The following is a 17516-nucleotide window of genomic DNA, read 5'->3' as shown; positions in this document are numbered from 1 at the left end:
TTAAGCCGAGAATTTCAGCCCATTTGTTTAGGCTGAAATTGCCCCTCTCGGCTTATACTCGGGTCATACCCAGGAGTCGGCAGGGGAGGTGGAGTGGCAGCTGTCTAAGCATACTCACCTGCTCCTGGCACGGTCCCTTCATGTCCCTCGTTCTTTGGGTGCTGACAGCTTCTTCCTGTAGTGAGCGGTCACATGGTACCACTCAGTACAGTAATGAATATGGACCCCACTCCACTCCCATAGGGGTGGAGCCGCATATTTATTACTGTAATGAGCGGTACCATGTGACCGCTCACTACAGGAAGAAGCTGCCAGCGCAGGTGAGTATAAGCAGTGAGCTATATTCACCTGCTCCCTGTTCCACCATCGCCAGCCGCCGCTGTGTCTTCTGCATCCTCTGCACTGCCGCTCAGGTCAGAGGGCGTGGTGACGCAATTAGTGCGCGCCGCTCTCTGCCTGAACAGTCAGTGCAGTGGACGGGGAACGTATCGGCGGCTGGTGACGGCGGAACGGGGAGCAGGTGAGTATAGCAAGTGCCGGGGGCCTGAGCGACGAGAGGTGAGTATGCGATTTTTTTTTTATCGCAGCAACAGCATATGGGGCAAATATCTCTATGGAGCATCTTATGGGGCCATAATCAGCATTTATGGAGCATTACATGGGGCAAATGACTGTATGGAGCATCTTATGGGGCCATAATCAGCATTTATGGAGCATTACATGGGGCAAATGACTGTATGGAGCATCCTATGGGGCCATAATCAGCATTTATGGAGCATTATATGGGGCAAATGTCTGTATGGAGCATCCTATGGGGCCATAATCAGCATTTGTGCAGCATTATATGGGGCGTATTTTGTATGGAACATCTTATGGGGCCATCATGAACTGTATGGAGCATTATATGGGGCTCCTGATTCAATATGGATATTCAAAAACACTTAACCTACTGATGTCTCAATTAATCTTACTTTTATTGGTATCTATTTTTAATTCTGACATTTACCGGTAGCTGCTACATTTCCCACCCTAGGCTAATACTCGAGTCATTAAGTTTTCCCAATTTTTTGTGGCAAAATTAGGGGTCTCGGCTTATACTCGGGTCAGCTTATACTCGAGTATATACGGTGTATATATATATATATAAACACACACCAACATAAATAAGTAATAGACACACACATATATATACTGTATAAATATAAATATATATATATATATATATATATATATATATATATATATATATACACATATATTTAGGAGCTGTTTGGAGGTACGTATAAACTATTGATTCTGCGATAGTTCATTTATATAACAAAACAGTTGCTAAAAAATACAATTTGTAATGCATACCACAAAGTAACATCAATTAAAATGTAAAAAAAATTTAGATATAGCTGGTAAAATAAAAAAAACAAAAAAACAAAAAAACCTGTAGCTGGTCAATAAGGCGAAAAAGACGATCATTAAGAGGATAAAAAGGTGTCTAACTTCTTTAACATGCTACCAAGAACAAGGCTAAAATGTTAGAATTGCAGAAGTTTTTCTAATGTGGGAAATTCTGTATAACTGGAGGGCGCTTCATAGTACATTCCTATTCACCCACCTGTCAGAAGACAACTAAATAATTCATTCCTTTACATTGCAAGAAAAGATGAAAACGTTAGATAATGTTGTTGATGCCTCAAACTATTATGAAGATGTTGGATAACGCTTGACTTGGAGCTTGTTACCATGAATAACCTCAGAGCAAATTTCTAGTAATCAATTCAGGTGTGACTGCGATTAACCCAAATATTTGTCTTCTCACCCTCCCCAATATGACACTTATAGGGGTGCAGGAATCTGAGCTATGTGGTGTTGATTGCAGGGCCAATCAAAAAATCCATTGCTGTTTTTGGACAAAAGGTTAGGTTCTCATGATGAGATTTTGGCTTGTTCTTCACACTGTATATTTTTACTCTGCACTTACAGCAAAGTGGATGTGGTTTATAGAAATCTAATGCCGCTGTTTTTTTTCTGTGCAGCAGTCTCTGAGTTTTATGTGTGGATTTTCCCTACAGTATTGCATTAGAGGTAGAAAATCTGCAGGTAATAAACGCGTGTAATCCGCACATGACTGTATCACCAGAATGTTGTCAAAGCCAAATAGCCGGAAGTATCAAAAACAAAGCAGCTTTTTTTAATACCTAACATACCAAAAAAGAAAATTGCAGCATCAAAAACATGATAAAAATGCATGTAAAGGGTGACCAATAAAAATTCAAAAAATGCTTGTGATGAGAATTAAGTATCTAGTATGCCATCATTGTTTTTGGAAACAAAAAAAAAGAAACTTTTATTTAATTTTAAACAATCTAAGAATTAAAAAATAGTTTTTCTCGCTCTGCGTTTAAGGTCTTGAAGGCGTTTCCTGTAACATATTATTGAATATCTGTATTGGCGCCCTCTGGTGTTCATTTGATTCCTTACCGCAAAGCCCATTTCATGTGTTCAGCACTTATGAGAAGCCATGTCTAGTGGCGGTCCGGAAATCAGTTGTACATGGGCCGTGAAAGATAAATATGTCAAACTGGACTAAGAAATGAAAGAAATACATAGCTGAAATAAGATGTGCGAAATTGGACTTTGGGGTTTCCCCACAAACAGTTCATTTTAATCACTCGATTTTGGAATGACAATCATTTCCACACTTGGATGTGTTTAAATAAAATGTTCCTGTGCTGAGATAATCTTATACATGTGCCCCTGCTGTGTTCTGTGTAATGGCTGTGTCTGACTGTGCAGGAACATGGTCTGATCATACCACAGCTCCTGGGCAGAGGAGGAAGAAAAAGAATATACAGACAGGATAGCAGGGGATCACAGCTCCTGGGCAGGGGAGGGACACACAAGAGAATACAGAGAGAACAGCACAGGATCACAGCTCCTGGGCAGGAAAGGAAGCAAAAGAGTATGCAGACAGGATAGCAGGGGATCACATCTCCTGGGCAGGGGAGGGACACACAAGAGAATACAGACAGAACAGCACAGGATCACAGCTCCTGGGCAGGAAAGGAAGCAAAAGAGTATGCAGACAGGATAGCAGGGGATCACATCTCCTGGGCAGGGGAGGGACACACAAGAGAATACAGACAGAACAGCACAGGATCACAGCTCCTGGGCAGGGAAGGAAGCAAAAGAGTATGCAGACAGGATAGCACGGTATCACAGCTCCTGGGCAGGAGAGGGATGCAAAAAAGTGTATACAGACAGAACAGCAGTGGGTCACAACTGATTTTTTGTGTTGAGAAAATAATTTCCAAGTCAGTTTTTAAGCAATATTTTACCTCAAAGAAAGAATTGGCTGTGCTCCCATGCGGTAATGTCTATATACTCTCCCTTGCTCAGGAGCTGTGACCCCATGCTGTCCTGTCTGTATATTCTTTTGCTTCCTCCCCCACCTAGGAGCTGTAGTATGATCAGACCATGTTCCTGCATGGTCAGACACAGCCATTACACAGTACATAGCAGGGGCACATTTCTAAGATTATCTCAGCACGGGAATATTTTATTTAAACACATCCAATCGTGGAAATTATTATTATTCCAAGATCTATTGATTAAAATGTACTTTGTTGACAGGAAAACCCCTTTAAACTTAGTGAAGTGAATAATGGATTTGTATAGTGTTATAGTGTACACATGGGATAAAATAGATTAGTATGGTGTCAAATATACTGTGTGTATATATATATATATATATATACTAGATGGTGGCCCGATTCTAACGCATCGGGTATTCTAGAATATGAATGTCCACGTAGTATATTGCCCAGCCATGTAGTATATTGCCCAGCCATGTAGTATATTGCCCAGCCACATAGTATATTGCCCAGCCACGTAGTATATTGCCCAGCCACGTAGTATATTGCCCAGCCACGTAGTATATTGCCCAGTCACGTACTATATTGCCCAGCTACGTAGTATATTGCCCAGCCACGTAGTATATTGCCCAATCATATAGTATATTGCCCAGTGATGTGGTATATTGCCCAGCCACATAGTATATTGCCCAGCCACGTAGTATATTGCACAGCGATGTAGTATACAGCATAGAGCCATGTAGTATAAAGCACAGACACGTAGTATATTGCCCAGCCACGTAGTATATTGCCCAGCCACGTAGTACATTGCCCAGCCACGTATGTAACAGGTTAAAAAAGACTTAAAATAAAAAATAAACATACTCACCTTCTGAAGGGCTCTTGTAGTCCTGGCGCCTGTGTGCGGTGCACGCGGCAGCTTCCGGTCCCAGAGTTGGTATGAGCGCAGGACCTGTGATGACGTCGCGGTCACATGACCGTGACGTCAAGGCAGGTCCTTCTCGCATAGCATCCTTAGCACCGGAACATGCCGCTTGCACTGCCGAGGACAGCGCCACGTCAGGGGATGAGAATAACGTTCTTTTTGTTACATTAGATCCTTTTACTATTGATGCTGCATACGCAGCATCAATAGTAAAAACTTGGTCACACAGGGTCAATAGCAGCGGTTACGGAGTGCGGTACCCACGGCCCGTTACTGCTGGCATTAATCCTGTGTGAGCGGTGAGTGGAGGGGAGTATGCGGGCGCCAGGCACTGACTGCAGGGGTGTAGGGAGGGACTAATCGGACTGTGCCCCTCGCTGATTGGTCGCGGCAGCCATGACAGGCAGCTGGCGAGACCAATCAGCGACGTGGGATTTCCGTGACGGAAGTTGCCGACAGACAGAAAGACAGACAGACGGAAGTACCCCTTAAACAATTATATATATATATATATATATATATAGTATATATATGTATATATTGTGAGATAGCGCTTACTGCATGTGTTAGGGGACACTCGCTTAGCAATGGGACACAGTCACACAGATACGTTTTTCTCACAAAAATAATCCATGTGGTTTATTATGCAGTCATAATCTGGGCTATGCACAGTTCATTGTAAACTTCATAGAACACAATAGGCACCAACCGGTGACATTAAGTTGCAGCTTTAACTCAGATATTTCACATACGGCTTTAACTCACAGACACTAAACATGCTGGACCTCTCACTTCGTCCAGTTACCAAGGGTGACCGTACGCAGAACAGTTCATCAATGTCCATGGAACACAACAAGCACCAACAGTCTGTTCCACTGGCAGATACTTCTCTGCTGTTATGATAGCCCACTTCCCAGGTGTTACCTTTCTGGAGCTCCTGCTCCACATGCTGACCTCCTGTCAGTCCTCTCTCCTCCAGGGAAACTGCCGAACTGGGATCACCAACGTGCCTGGCAGGCACACATCAGTTAGTCCAGATCCTCAGACGGGCTGTAGCTCCCCCAATGCAGTGCCGTTGCAGACTCTGCATACACTCCTTCCCATGTGCTCTTCAGGAAGTCCTACTCCCAGGACTCCCAACACAGGCTACTGCATGCGCTGTTCAGGACGTCCATCCCCACTCGGGACTGTCTAACACACAAGTCTCTAAGTGCGCTGTTCAGGTATCCGATTCTACTCCCAGGATCTCCAAACACACCAGTCTTCAGGTCCACAGCCTCACAGTGTGCTATTCAGGGATCCAGTCCACACACAGGACCTCCCAACACACAAGCCATCCAGGATTTCACACTCTCCATTACAGAGAACATTCAGGTCCATACACAGGAACCACTACCAACCATGTGACCACACCATGATCACATTATGTAGTTGTAACTACTCCCATGGATGGGAGTTGTGTGTGGCTAGTTCATCCTGCCCAGCTCTCATAACTAGCCTGGCAAGCCTCCCTTCACAATTATACAAACACTTGTGGGGGCTACAGGTCCAATAACAACAGCATTACTTCAGGCTTACAGCGCAGACTCCCTGCAACACATATCGGCCATTTACAACTCTGCCAGTCACTGTTTCATCATCATTATAACCACAGATACGCCTCCATGCATATCCCGAAGAGCACTGTGAGAGACAAAATCTAAAAGAAATCTAGAAATCAAATTGTAATAATTAATTTGCATTTTATTGCAAGAAATAAGTATTTGATACAATAGAAAAACAGGACTTAATAATAGGTCCAGAAACCTTTGTTTGCTTTATGGATCTCCACCATTTTTAGAGTGCTAGGCAGCTGCTTAGAAGAACCCATGGCTGCTGATTTTTTGGCACAAGGTTAGAGGAGGCTGTTTTTTTTTATAAAGCTGTGAAATTTACATCACCTGGCCTTCCCGATCGATGATAGTGAACAAGCCATAACCCTAACAGGATAATTAAGGTCTGAAACCTTGGTCAAAATTATCTGAGCACATAAATTTCCAAAGTTACCCAAACTTTCGCATTGGCCCATTTTTCCTTTTCTACACTTTTTAAAATAAAAAGCTGACAATGTATATATATATATATATATATATATATTTTTTTTTTTTTTTTTTCCCTAAACTACAACGGAAATGTGTCATCTCATTAACTTTAGCCATTTTAGGGATCATTTCATCTTCAATTTGCTAAGCTGTTCACTGTTAATTTCTTCACTGTATTTAGGATACTGACATTTCTCGCACAAACAGGATATAATTTCAATGTGCAGGGGTAGAGGCAATAGTTTTCTTCTGCTGTGATGGGAACATGGACCACAAACTCAGTTGTGTAAATAAACTCTAAATGAGGGTCATAATAGAAGAATCTTGGTTCAACTAGTATACAGTGGCTTGCAAAAGTATTCACCCACTTTTTATCTATTTTGTTACATTACAACCTGTGTTTAAATATTTTTGGAATCCAATTTGTGTGCGATGAATCAGTCTAAGTAATAGTCTAAGTTGGTGAAGTGAGAAAAATTATAGGCATAAATTAAAATTAAAGCATCAAATAACTTAAAATTGGCATGTGAATGTGTTCACCACTAATTTCTGGTGCAAGCAATTCCCTTCATAAGTCACATGAAGAGCTCCCAAGCAGAACCTGAAGTATCTGTCCATACAACCACAATAAGCCATACACTCCCTATAGGTGGTCTTTAGGGAAGGGAGGGCAAAATAAGCCTTTACTGATACACAAAAATTGTAAGGCATTTTTTGAGTTTGCTAAGACATGTGAGAGACTCCCCAAATGTATGGAGGAAGGCGGTGTGGTCAGATGATACTAAAATTGAACTTCTTTGCCGCCAAGGTAAATGCTAGGTCTGGCACCAAACCCACACAGCTCATCACCCCAAGAACACATCCCCACTATGAAACATGGTGGTGGCAGAATCATTCTGTGGCGATGGTTTTTCATCACCAGGGACAGAGAAAACGGTCCAAGTCGAGGGGAAGATGAAAGGTGCGAAATACAAGGATATTCTTAAGCAAAACCTGTTTCAGTCCATCAGTAATTTGGTAATTTGAGACAGGGGCGGAGGTTTACCTGCCAACAAGACAATAATCCAAAGCAAGCTGCTAAAGCAACAAAAATGGTTTAAGGGGAAAATTGTAAATGTTTTGGAGCGCCCTTGTCAAAGCCCAGACCTTAACCAATTGAGAATCTGTGGTCAGACTTGAAGATTGCTGTTCACCAGAGGAAACCATCTAACTGGAAGGAGCTGGAGCAGTTTTTTTGCCTTGAGGAATTGTGAAAAATCTCATTGGCCAAATGTGGAAAACTCTTAGACACTTATCCAAAGCAACTTGCAGCTGTAATTGCTGCAAAAGGAGGCTCTACAAAGTACTGACTTGAAGGGAGTAAATAGTTATGCACCCCCGAAGTTTTCAGTTATTTTGTCCTATTTGTTGTTTGTTTCACAATAAAATGAAAATCAAATGTTCACACTTGAAGGCATGTTCTTTACTTGAACTGATGCAAACCGTCAAAAAAAGTGGAATTTCAGGTTGTGAGGTAGTAAAACACCAAAAATGCAAAGGGGTGACTACTTTTGCAAGCCACTGTATATGCGGGGGTAGATACATACAGAAGAACAGTAAATGGGCCATTTGTAATTCATCATACCGCACCCTTTATGTGTCCGTGACAGAAGCGGATTTTGAAGTGGGAATGGGCCCTCACCTCCAGGGCCCATGTGCGACTGCACCGATGGTACGTCTGCCCCGCATATGTGTTATAAGCTACAGCATGACAGGAATATAGTGTATGTTTGAAAAATCCTTGTAATGCAATCAGAAAAGAACTGAAAATGTGTGAAAATGAATCAAAGTAGAAGTACTGCCTGTGGGAAATACGCTACTTCCATGAAAGCCAGTGGGAGACGAGTTGCCGGCTATCTGTCAGTGCCACAACAATGCAGCTAAGTCTTATCCTGGGCTGGGCTGCTTGCTCAAGAGGAATGTAAAATATTTGGAGCTGGGATTTTACACCACATACGGAAATGTGACACAAGGCCAGTTTTTTCCTAACCTTTGCCATATAGAAAAAGTGCCCACACAAATACTTGTAACTGCTTATATACGCACAACGCCCTGCTACAATCACACGAGTCCTCCCATACATCTAATCCCAGGGGAACGGATAGTGAATAATCCAAATGTATAGTATCGTGTAAAGGCATATTGCGTTGATAGTTATGTCCTTTTCTGATACCCGTGTCGTCTCCATTTTTCATGATCTCGGGTTGGGTGAGGGCGTATGTTTTGCGTGTCGAGCTGACGTTTTTAATTATACCATTCTGGTGTAGATATAAGCTTTTGATTGGCCGTTATTGCATTTTATTTCAATGTAACAGCAACCATAAAACGGAATTCTGGTGTTTTGACTTTTTTTCTTGTTACGACGTTTAGTGATCAGGTTAATTCTATTTTTATATATTGAAAGATTGGGTGAATCTGAACGTGGTGATACCAAATATGTGTATATTTGTTTTTTATTGTTTTATTTTGAATGGGGCGAAAGGGGGGTGATTTGAACTTTTATAATTGTTTTATTTTTTTATATTTTTAAAAGCATTTTTTGCAAGCCTCAATAGTCTCTATGGAAGATGATGATTAGATCGCCTGTGTGTAGCAGAAATGCTCCCTTGCTATGAACACTGACCACCAGGCGGCGCTCATAGCAATCTGCCTATGACAACCATAGAGGTCTGCTGGAGACCTCTGGTTGTCATGCCAACCCATTGGTAACCCGTGATCATGTGACAGGGTCATCGATGGGTGAGATTTCCGGCGCGCTTGCCGGAAGCACGAGTTAAATGTTGCAGGTTTACAGACGTGGGTGGATCGCGATTCCACCAGTGGCTGTTAGAGGCACATGTCAGCTGTTCAAAACAGCTGACATGTGCTGGGAAAGATATGGGCTCAGCGCCGGAGCCCACATCAAAAGGAGGGAGTCTGACATGGGTGTATTACTATGTCAAACATCAGAAAGGGGTTAAACTGTAATTTCCAGCATGCTTGCACCTACCAAGTCAAAACCCATTCTAAGTTTTTAACAAGACATGATGGGAGACCCTGGCAGACATAGACACAAAAGGTTTCCTTTGCAAGAACAATATATGGGCCCATTACAGCCCATGCACAATTCCACCTGCTTTGGAGGGGTTAATGGCACCCTTACGTCTTGGGCCCCTCTGTGGCTGAACAGATTGCACCAATGATATGTCTGCCCCTGCTAGGATACATAGTTTGAAGAAAGCAATAGGTCAGACAACACTATCCTAAATAACTAAAAATGTATTTTAGGCCATTTTGACACTTCCAACATTCATAGTCTGAGTGTGGACATCAATGTCCGGTCTGGCTGGAGGTATCTGTGCCTGTGAGACTGTCCAGTTAGAGACAGGTCCAGACATCTCAGTCCATATTTGGAGCGTGAATGTTGAATGTGCGAAGTAGGTCTAACACGTGGCATTTCATGTAACATCAAACTGTATAGATGTCTAATAAAGAAAGGTGCTGAACACCACATGTAAGGCCAAGATGCCACATGTAAGGCCAAGAAACTCTAAGCTACACCTGATTAGCAGAAAAACTCCTTATCAGTTTACTAAAGAGTGATGTATGTTCTGCAAATGAATTAATGTGCCAATTTACAAATCTAGCTGCTCTATTGAGGGTGTATAACAACCCCCTAGCCCCCCAGGTACTCTCACTGTCCAGCAGAGAATGTTGTGCCCTCAAGCTCCTCACATATTAGGTAAATTAATGCATGTGGACCATTCTGAAAGATGACAGGTCATAAAGTATAAAGTTTGCTGATGCCTTCATAACCTGAAAGAGTGAAGTACTCGAACCCTGTAAGACAATTGCATTTTGCCTTATTTTATGTTGAAGCTGTGCCCAGTCTGAGAAAGAAAACTGACACAGCCCAGGGTTAAATTAAGAAATGCTCAACAGAATTGGACACATGCTAAAATGCTCAGAGTTGAAAGGGTGAAGATTCAACTTTTCCATTTTTGGTCTGAATTATTCACGATTAGCTTGAGCACATGAAATTCCGTATCTACTAAGTGAAAAGGAAAAGTTAAAAGTGATTCTTTATATTATATCACATCCTGCAGTTACACTGTTACAAAAAAGGTTTATAGTATAAGAAAGAAATACATAAAAACATGTATGAATTATAAAAAGTAAATGTTTGCAAAGAGGTATTCCGAGACATAAGAGTAGCAGTGGGGAGGAAACAGTCACTTATTTTGACAGTGTATGTAGAACATACGCAGCCGCCCACCCTTCGGCCACATCTGGACTAGCTTTCACACTGCTCTGTAGGTGACCAGTGATGCCGGCAATATATCAATGTGCACCACCAGCCACTCCCTACAGCAATGCTCCCCACCCTAGCTGTCAAAAAACTACAAAAATTAGGCGTGTGGTATTTTCCCTGTGAATCAGTGATTCCAGAGCCTCTTTAAGGAAGATATTTTTGTTAGAAAATGACATAAATCAAACCAAGTCATGGAACAATAAAAGTGAACGCTGAGCACACTTTACAATTCATATTTTTTCCAGAGTTTCTTTCCACACATGGTCCCCATTTAAAGTAATTACAGAAATGGTATGTTTTCGCGAATGTGCCCATTTTCCATACTATAGATATCACAGCAATGATGACCAATATTTCCATCCCGATGAGATGACATCTGCATGGAATTTTACATATGATACAGAAATGATTACTACCCACATATGTAAGCGAAAGCGAGTTCGCAGAGAGTGGTCATCTGCTTCTGTCGTTGTACATGCGAGTGATGGTTATGGCCTGTTTACAGCAGGTGACAAAGAAGCAGAATAGGATTAAACCAGTGGCCCATGAGTCGAGGAAGCAGTTGGAGTGATTTGTGCCAAACACATAAATATGTGCAAGTTTCATAAAAAAATTAATTACATTTTAACGTAATCAGTAAATTAAGTCTACATCTGCTCCGAGTGGATTTTCATCTCCAAATTGTTCTCCTCCTAAATAATTGTAGCCGAATCCGAGTCCTATGTGGCCACCACGCCCATTTTTCTTTTCCATTTCCAAAGTTATTGGCTGGCCCCAAAAGTTGCTAATTTTACATTGAAAATGTTTCGACGTGCACCATTTTAGTGGCACTGGTTACACCACCACCTTGCAGTTCCTTGAGAAACGGGGGCCCCAAGTGAAATTAAATTACTACAGGGTAAGGCTACATGACAACATGAAGATGGTGCCCTCACATTGTGACGATTGTCAATAGGGCTGCATGCCTTCATGACAAAAAATCCAAACCTGTTAGATTTTTGGTTGTGCAGGTGTCACTTGGCAATATTGTTTATGTACAACTTGTGACCTGTATGCAAGTAGTCTGTACTTTGATTGTTTTCACAAAATCGCAAAATTCAAATCGCAACTCTCAAAAATATCAATGGAAACAAGTCATTTAGCACTCGCTTTATTATATAATATTCAATTTTTCCGCTATACAAAAAATTACCCCACCTATTCATTTCAACTATATACGGGGCTTATATTGAGCATTTTGCTTGAGCCATTTCTTAAAGTGAAACTGTGGTTTTGAATTATTATATACAAGATTGTGATATATGAGAAATTTATATGATATGATAAAGATTTTGCTGAAATATGCCAATAGTAAAGCAAAAATATTTAGGATTGAGAGTCCTCAGTGGTTGATACCTTTTAATGGCTAACTGAAAAGATGGTAACAAATTGCAAGCTTTCGAGACTACACAGGTCTCTTCATCAGGCAAAGACTAAAACAAATTCTGAAGAATCACATGTTTATGTAAAACAATACATCCAAAATGACATCTATATATATATATATATACATATATATATATATATATATATATATATAAATAGGTTTTGTATATCATGATAATTATACTCTAAGTACCACCAGCTCCATAGCGAGACAGGAGTGGCTGCACAGGGTACCAGTCAGTACATGTACATGTTATACAAATAAGAATCTTTCTAAAAGATATTTTCGTTAATTAACTTAACAGAAAAAGTTATATTTTGAACAATTTCAGAGTAACGTACCTGGAAGATCAGGACTTTGAAATTATTTCTTCTCAAGAGTACGTTGTGGTTGCTTTCCAGCTTCTTCACCTGCACAGTCTGCTTATCCATACGATCCTTGACTTCTCTCATGTTGGCGCTGACTTTGCGAGATTTCTCCAGAAGTTTGCTGACAGTGTTGCTGGTAGACGTATGACTTTTGGAAAGTTTGGTGATATCATTTTGGATACCCTTTACTGAGTTTTCTATGTCAATCTGCCTCTTTTCCATCTTGTGCTGGTTTTCTTGCACTGAATCCAGCATATTCACTAGTTTATCCAGCAGGGTGAGGACTGTGATGGCGTTGACCTGATTAGTGTCTTTGATGGAGTCCGCCACTAGCTGCTGGGGTGTAGGGCTAGAGCTGGGGGACTCCGCAGGGCTGTGGCTGGGCACCACCAGCTCCTGGCTCTCATGATCAGCACTCTTCTGAAACTCTTCATTGCTCTTCTCTATCTGAAGTGCATCTTCCTCCATGTTCACAGATGTTCACAAATCAATCCGTGCAGCTGCTTTACTTTTCCTCTTGTGCTTTCTGATGATATATTCTAATGAATGTATTGTAAAAGTAGCAGATGTTCTCTTCTTTGGCTTCTTCTCCTTTGATAGGATAGTATGACACACTAGTCTGCAGCAAAACACTGCCAGCAACTACATTCCAGCTTCCCTTTTAAGCCTCTGCTCCACCCAGTGGGAGGCGAAATGTGAATTATCCAAACTTTTCAGATCCAGGGGAGTGTTCCAGAGCATATACTCCATGTCACGGCACTCCTAGATGTGCAGGTTTACGTTTTTTTTTAACATGCCATAGTTTAATAATGACTTCATGGAGGCAGAGAAAACACCCAATGTTGGACTGGAGCCATCTCTAGTTCTCTTGGCTGCAGGGGAAAACTTTTGGCTGGCTGCTATGATACACTGGAACACTGAGTGTGTTTTTTTCCTGGATGAAGTTATTTTCAGAGAGAAGTATTGTTCGCATCTGCCAAGGGAATAACTCATGATGTGGTTCACATCTACATTTCTTTTTACTTACAAATATAGGTTAGAGATCTCAGTTTTCACAGAGCTCTTTTAGAGGGAAAGTCGCAGTTATTGTAAGATTATCTTTCCTTTGTTGTGGACGTTTTCTTTCTGGGACATTTCCTCAATTTAAAGGCAACCTGTCACACAATTCAAGCAGCTCAAACCATGGACAGACAACTGCAACCAGATATATTTTTCTCCAAAATGCTTCTAGCGGGAGACCTGTCGTTCACCTGCAGCCATGCAGATAGAAGCTATCCGGTGGGCCCCAACAGTACTTCATCTCTGGCTATGATCCTTGGCTGTGTCTTCCCGCTATATTTTCTTGGAAACGTTGGAGCATGTCAGAGAAAGACTTACCTGCTGTTATCACGCAGTCAGGCTTTGGATCATTTTGGTTATGGATTGGTTAACATGTATCACATGACAGGTTCCCTTTAACTCTATAAAGCCATACTATATTGTGCAGTCATGAGACTGATCACTATAGATATAGGAAGGTATATCATAATTTACTTTAACGGCTGCAGAGCCAACATGATTCATCCCTCTTTTCCCTAAAGAAACCATTTCTCAATGTTGAAATCGAAGGAGTAAGATGGTAAAATATTTAAACTATGGAAATTGAATGATCGATAGACATGTTAATCATCTGTTGAAAAAAGTAGAAACAAAACTTTTAAAACATCTTGGCTTATTCAATGGAGAATATGAGAGCCACCCACAAAAATCCCTGCACTTACACACCTTGGCTGCTATCAATGAGGTTAAAAATGGTTGTCCGAGGTATGTTCTGCCACACTGAATGCCTTTGGGTATGCAAATCATCAAGATCTGCTGCTAGCAGCTCCCTTTACAATTTCCAACCAAATCCATTCGTGAGACAATTCCGGAGGTGCTGCAGGCCATGGTAGCATATTTAGGCCATTTAGGCTGCTAACAGTAGCACAAGCAACATACAGCCTGTTGTTGTCTTGTTCAAAAACAACTTCTGTGATACTGTCACATTCCGTCGTGAAGACCTCTTCATTGCGTTGCCTAGTCTCCAGACCTTTCGTTGGCTATTACTGTGTCCAAGACAGAAGCTGGACCCATTACTGAAAAGCATAAATCTTCATTCCAGTCCCCATTGCTGTGTTGCCCTGCACTATGATAGCCTTAGAGAGAGGTTGTATGAGGTCAATAAAAGATCTGTAGCTGGACATTTGGATCATAGCACAAAGTCTTGCAAACTCCTTCTGATTGCTTGTTCAGACACTATTTGATGCCTTAGGCACAGTATGTCACATCCAATCTCATTTGCAGTACAGAATGGATAACTACAGGACATTATTCAAATCTGATTAGTCCACATTCACATTGCCATGGAGAGGGCTTGATGAGGGAATGTCACACCTGTCCTACTCCGGGGATTATTGTGTGGGATGGTATAATATAAGGTAGCCAGACCCCACTAGTCTTTTTTCCAGATACATTAACAGCTCGACCTTTCATTAATGTGGTTAAGAAACCAATGGTAAGGTGATTTTTCCAAAATCACAGAATTTGGCAAAATAGCCTTTTTTCACCCCAATATTGCCACATCTGTTCTCTCACTCCTTGCTCTAAGAGTCACTCTCCTCCTCTTACTACCCTAACACCACAGTGTTCACATATGCTTCCGGTATCTGAGACTCTTCAGGATCACCTCCACCCCCGGGGGTTAACGTCTGGTGATGAGGGTCTGGATTCTGAAACCTACTTTGTCCGGCCCCAAATCCAACATCAAAAAATTTGGGGCATCGGTGCAGATACTTTCCTCCTCTGGATTCTGTGATTCTTCACAGATGTCTGATGCCCCTCTCCTAGTGTATCCTCACCCACCCCCTGCAGACTGTGAGCCCTCGCGGGCAGGGTCCTCCCTCCTTATGTACTCGTGTGCCTTGTTATCTGCTCATGTTTAATGTATTTGTCTATATTTGCCCCGTATTCACATGTAAAGCGCCATGGAATAAATGGCGCTATAAAAATGTATAATAATAATAATAATAATAAATGCCCATGGAATAAAATGTGCGAACAACTCTGCAGAATGGCCCTTCTGTGGTTCCCTACAGTCAGGTTGGCATTTGGAAATTTGTGATGCAGGGGGAAACAAGGGTGATTGGGGTGCAACTTCTGAGGATTGTACTGTGTGTGATGTTAAAGGTGAAGGAAGAGGAGAGGCCACCTGATGCAGTGATTGCCATCCACTGGAGCACATGCTTTTTCTGAGCCTCATCTACAAGTCGTACTGCTGTGCAGCTACGAAAGAAAATGAGTCGAGTAACAGATGTTGTCAGTGGTGTTTGGATAGGACAAGACAGTGTTTGTTCAGTTGAGCCTTTATTAACAATAACACCTAACCCACATACACCTTGAACACCAAGCCTATTCCGCCTTCCACCATGACCGCACTTTTTCCCACTCATGTTGTATGTAGCCTTCCCCTCTTGTAACCAGCTGTTTCATTCACAACCTTAGGCTCACATCTGCCAGTCACCTGTCACTAAATGAACAATCGCTATTTATTTTTTTAGATAGTGTCCCTGAACAACACTGTTATACCTAACGATTCTTAAATGGAAATCTGGCCTTCTGATTTGTTACCGAAACACCATTTTATTACAAACGATTTGGATTAGCTAATTGGGCATCCTGGCTGCACGCCCTATATTAGACCTAACGATTCAAGTGGATGGTTTGGGTGCCCCAATTGGCTGCCGGAATCAACACACATTAAGTTAAGGGGAAAAAAAAAAAAAAAAGAGCGCACCGCTCCTCTATTCTCTCCACGCTCCCTCCCCTCATCAAAAACATCCCCACCCCACTCATGGAACATCACCACTATCCTAGTGGTGATAACAAAAGCATTAATGGAAACGCGATGATTTACCGAAATGTGACCGAATTTTGCAGACTTTGAGTAAAAAGGCTCATGAAACCGAACACAAATCCGAATGTGCTACGTTCGTGCCGAATTTGAGATAAGCAAATGTTTTCCAAATAAACAAGTTTGCTCATCTCTAACTAAAACCTCTGTACTAAGACTGCTATTACCACCATACAGTGACCATATAATGGTAATATCAGGTCTACACCAGTGCTCTGCAGATCATTTATATGCGTGCACTGTGCAGGTTCTCACCAGTGATGTTCTCCCTGATTGTTGTCACTCATTTTTCCTTTTCCATTGCATTCGGTCCAGACCACTATGACCTCTTCCTCCACACATAACTTATCCCTGCAAGATGTAACACACAGGCATCTTCACTTTACTGATTTTCCAGGACCCACTACCACCTCTACACAAACCACAACTTGTGATACCTTATAATAATTCCCCGTGCCTCCTTTAACAGTGATCCCCCTTGACCTCTTACAATAATTACCCTGTACCTTCTTATGCTGTCTTATGTTAATAATAATAATAATAATAATAATAATAATAATAATAATGACTCCTAGCTTCCCCTGAAAATGATAATGATCCTCCCATGGTGCCACCTTATAATAAAGACCCTCAGTGCCTCTGTACTGTAATAATGTTCCTGAGCAGGGGCGTCCATTCATGGCAAAAAAGGCTTTTATAACCTTATTTTTAAAAACTTTTGGTTATTATTGTAATTATTGCAATAACTACGTTATTATTTATGTTGCTGCCTGTTTCATAGGATGTCCTTTACAGATGATACATCTAAATGTTTATTTTGCAGGCACTTTACTTTTTGTGTATATTGTGAGCTGTGGGCAGTTGGAATGTTTCTGATCACAATTTCTCTGTGTTGCAATGAACGGGCTCCAGCCTAGCAGGTTTGGAGTATACAATGTATTAGACTGTAAAACATAGGGCAGTGAGTAAAAGGGTGCACCTATCGATCAGATGGGTTAATGAGAAACCTTGAGATCCGCTTGGTAATGCTGCAATAGTAAAGCCTGCTGAGAGATGGAGAGTAAGAAGTGTCTCTGAGTATACAGGTCCT

At 41.5% G+C, this 17516-nt stretch overlaps 1 protein-coding gene across 1 annotated transcript in view; it reads right to left on the bottom strand.

Annotated features, from left to right (window-relative positions):
- CAVIN2 (caveolae associated protein 2) overlaps window positions 1-13248 on the bottom strand; it is a 99227-nt gene extending 85979 nt beyond the window's left edge. Inside the window, exon 1 of the mRNA XM_069733896.1 lies at window positions 12472-13248. Within this exon, the coding sequence (XP_069589997.1) occupies window positions 12472-12966 (495 nt within the window). The 5' untranslated portion in view covers window positions 12967-13248. The remainder of the gene's footprint in view (window positions 1-12471) is intronic.
- Window positions 13249-17516: the final 4268 nt, after the last annotated feature.

This window comes from Ranitomeya imitator, chromosome 7, assembly GCF_032444005.1.
Source record: "Ranitomeya imitator isolate aRanImi1 chromosome 7, aRanImi1.pri, whole genome shotgun sequence".
NCBI lineage: Eukaryota > Metazoa > Chordata > Amphibia > Anura > Dendrobatidae > Ranitomeya > Ranitomeya imitator.
Note: the sequence above shows the minus strand (reverse complement) of the source record. Positions and strands in the feature narration are given on the sequence as shown.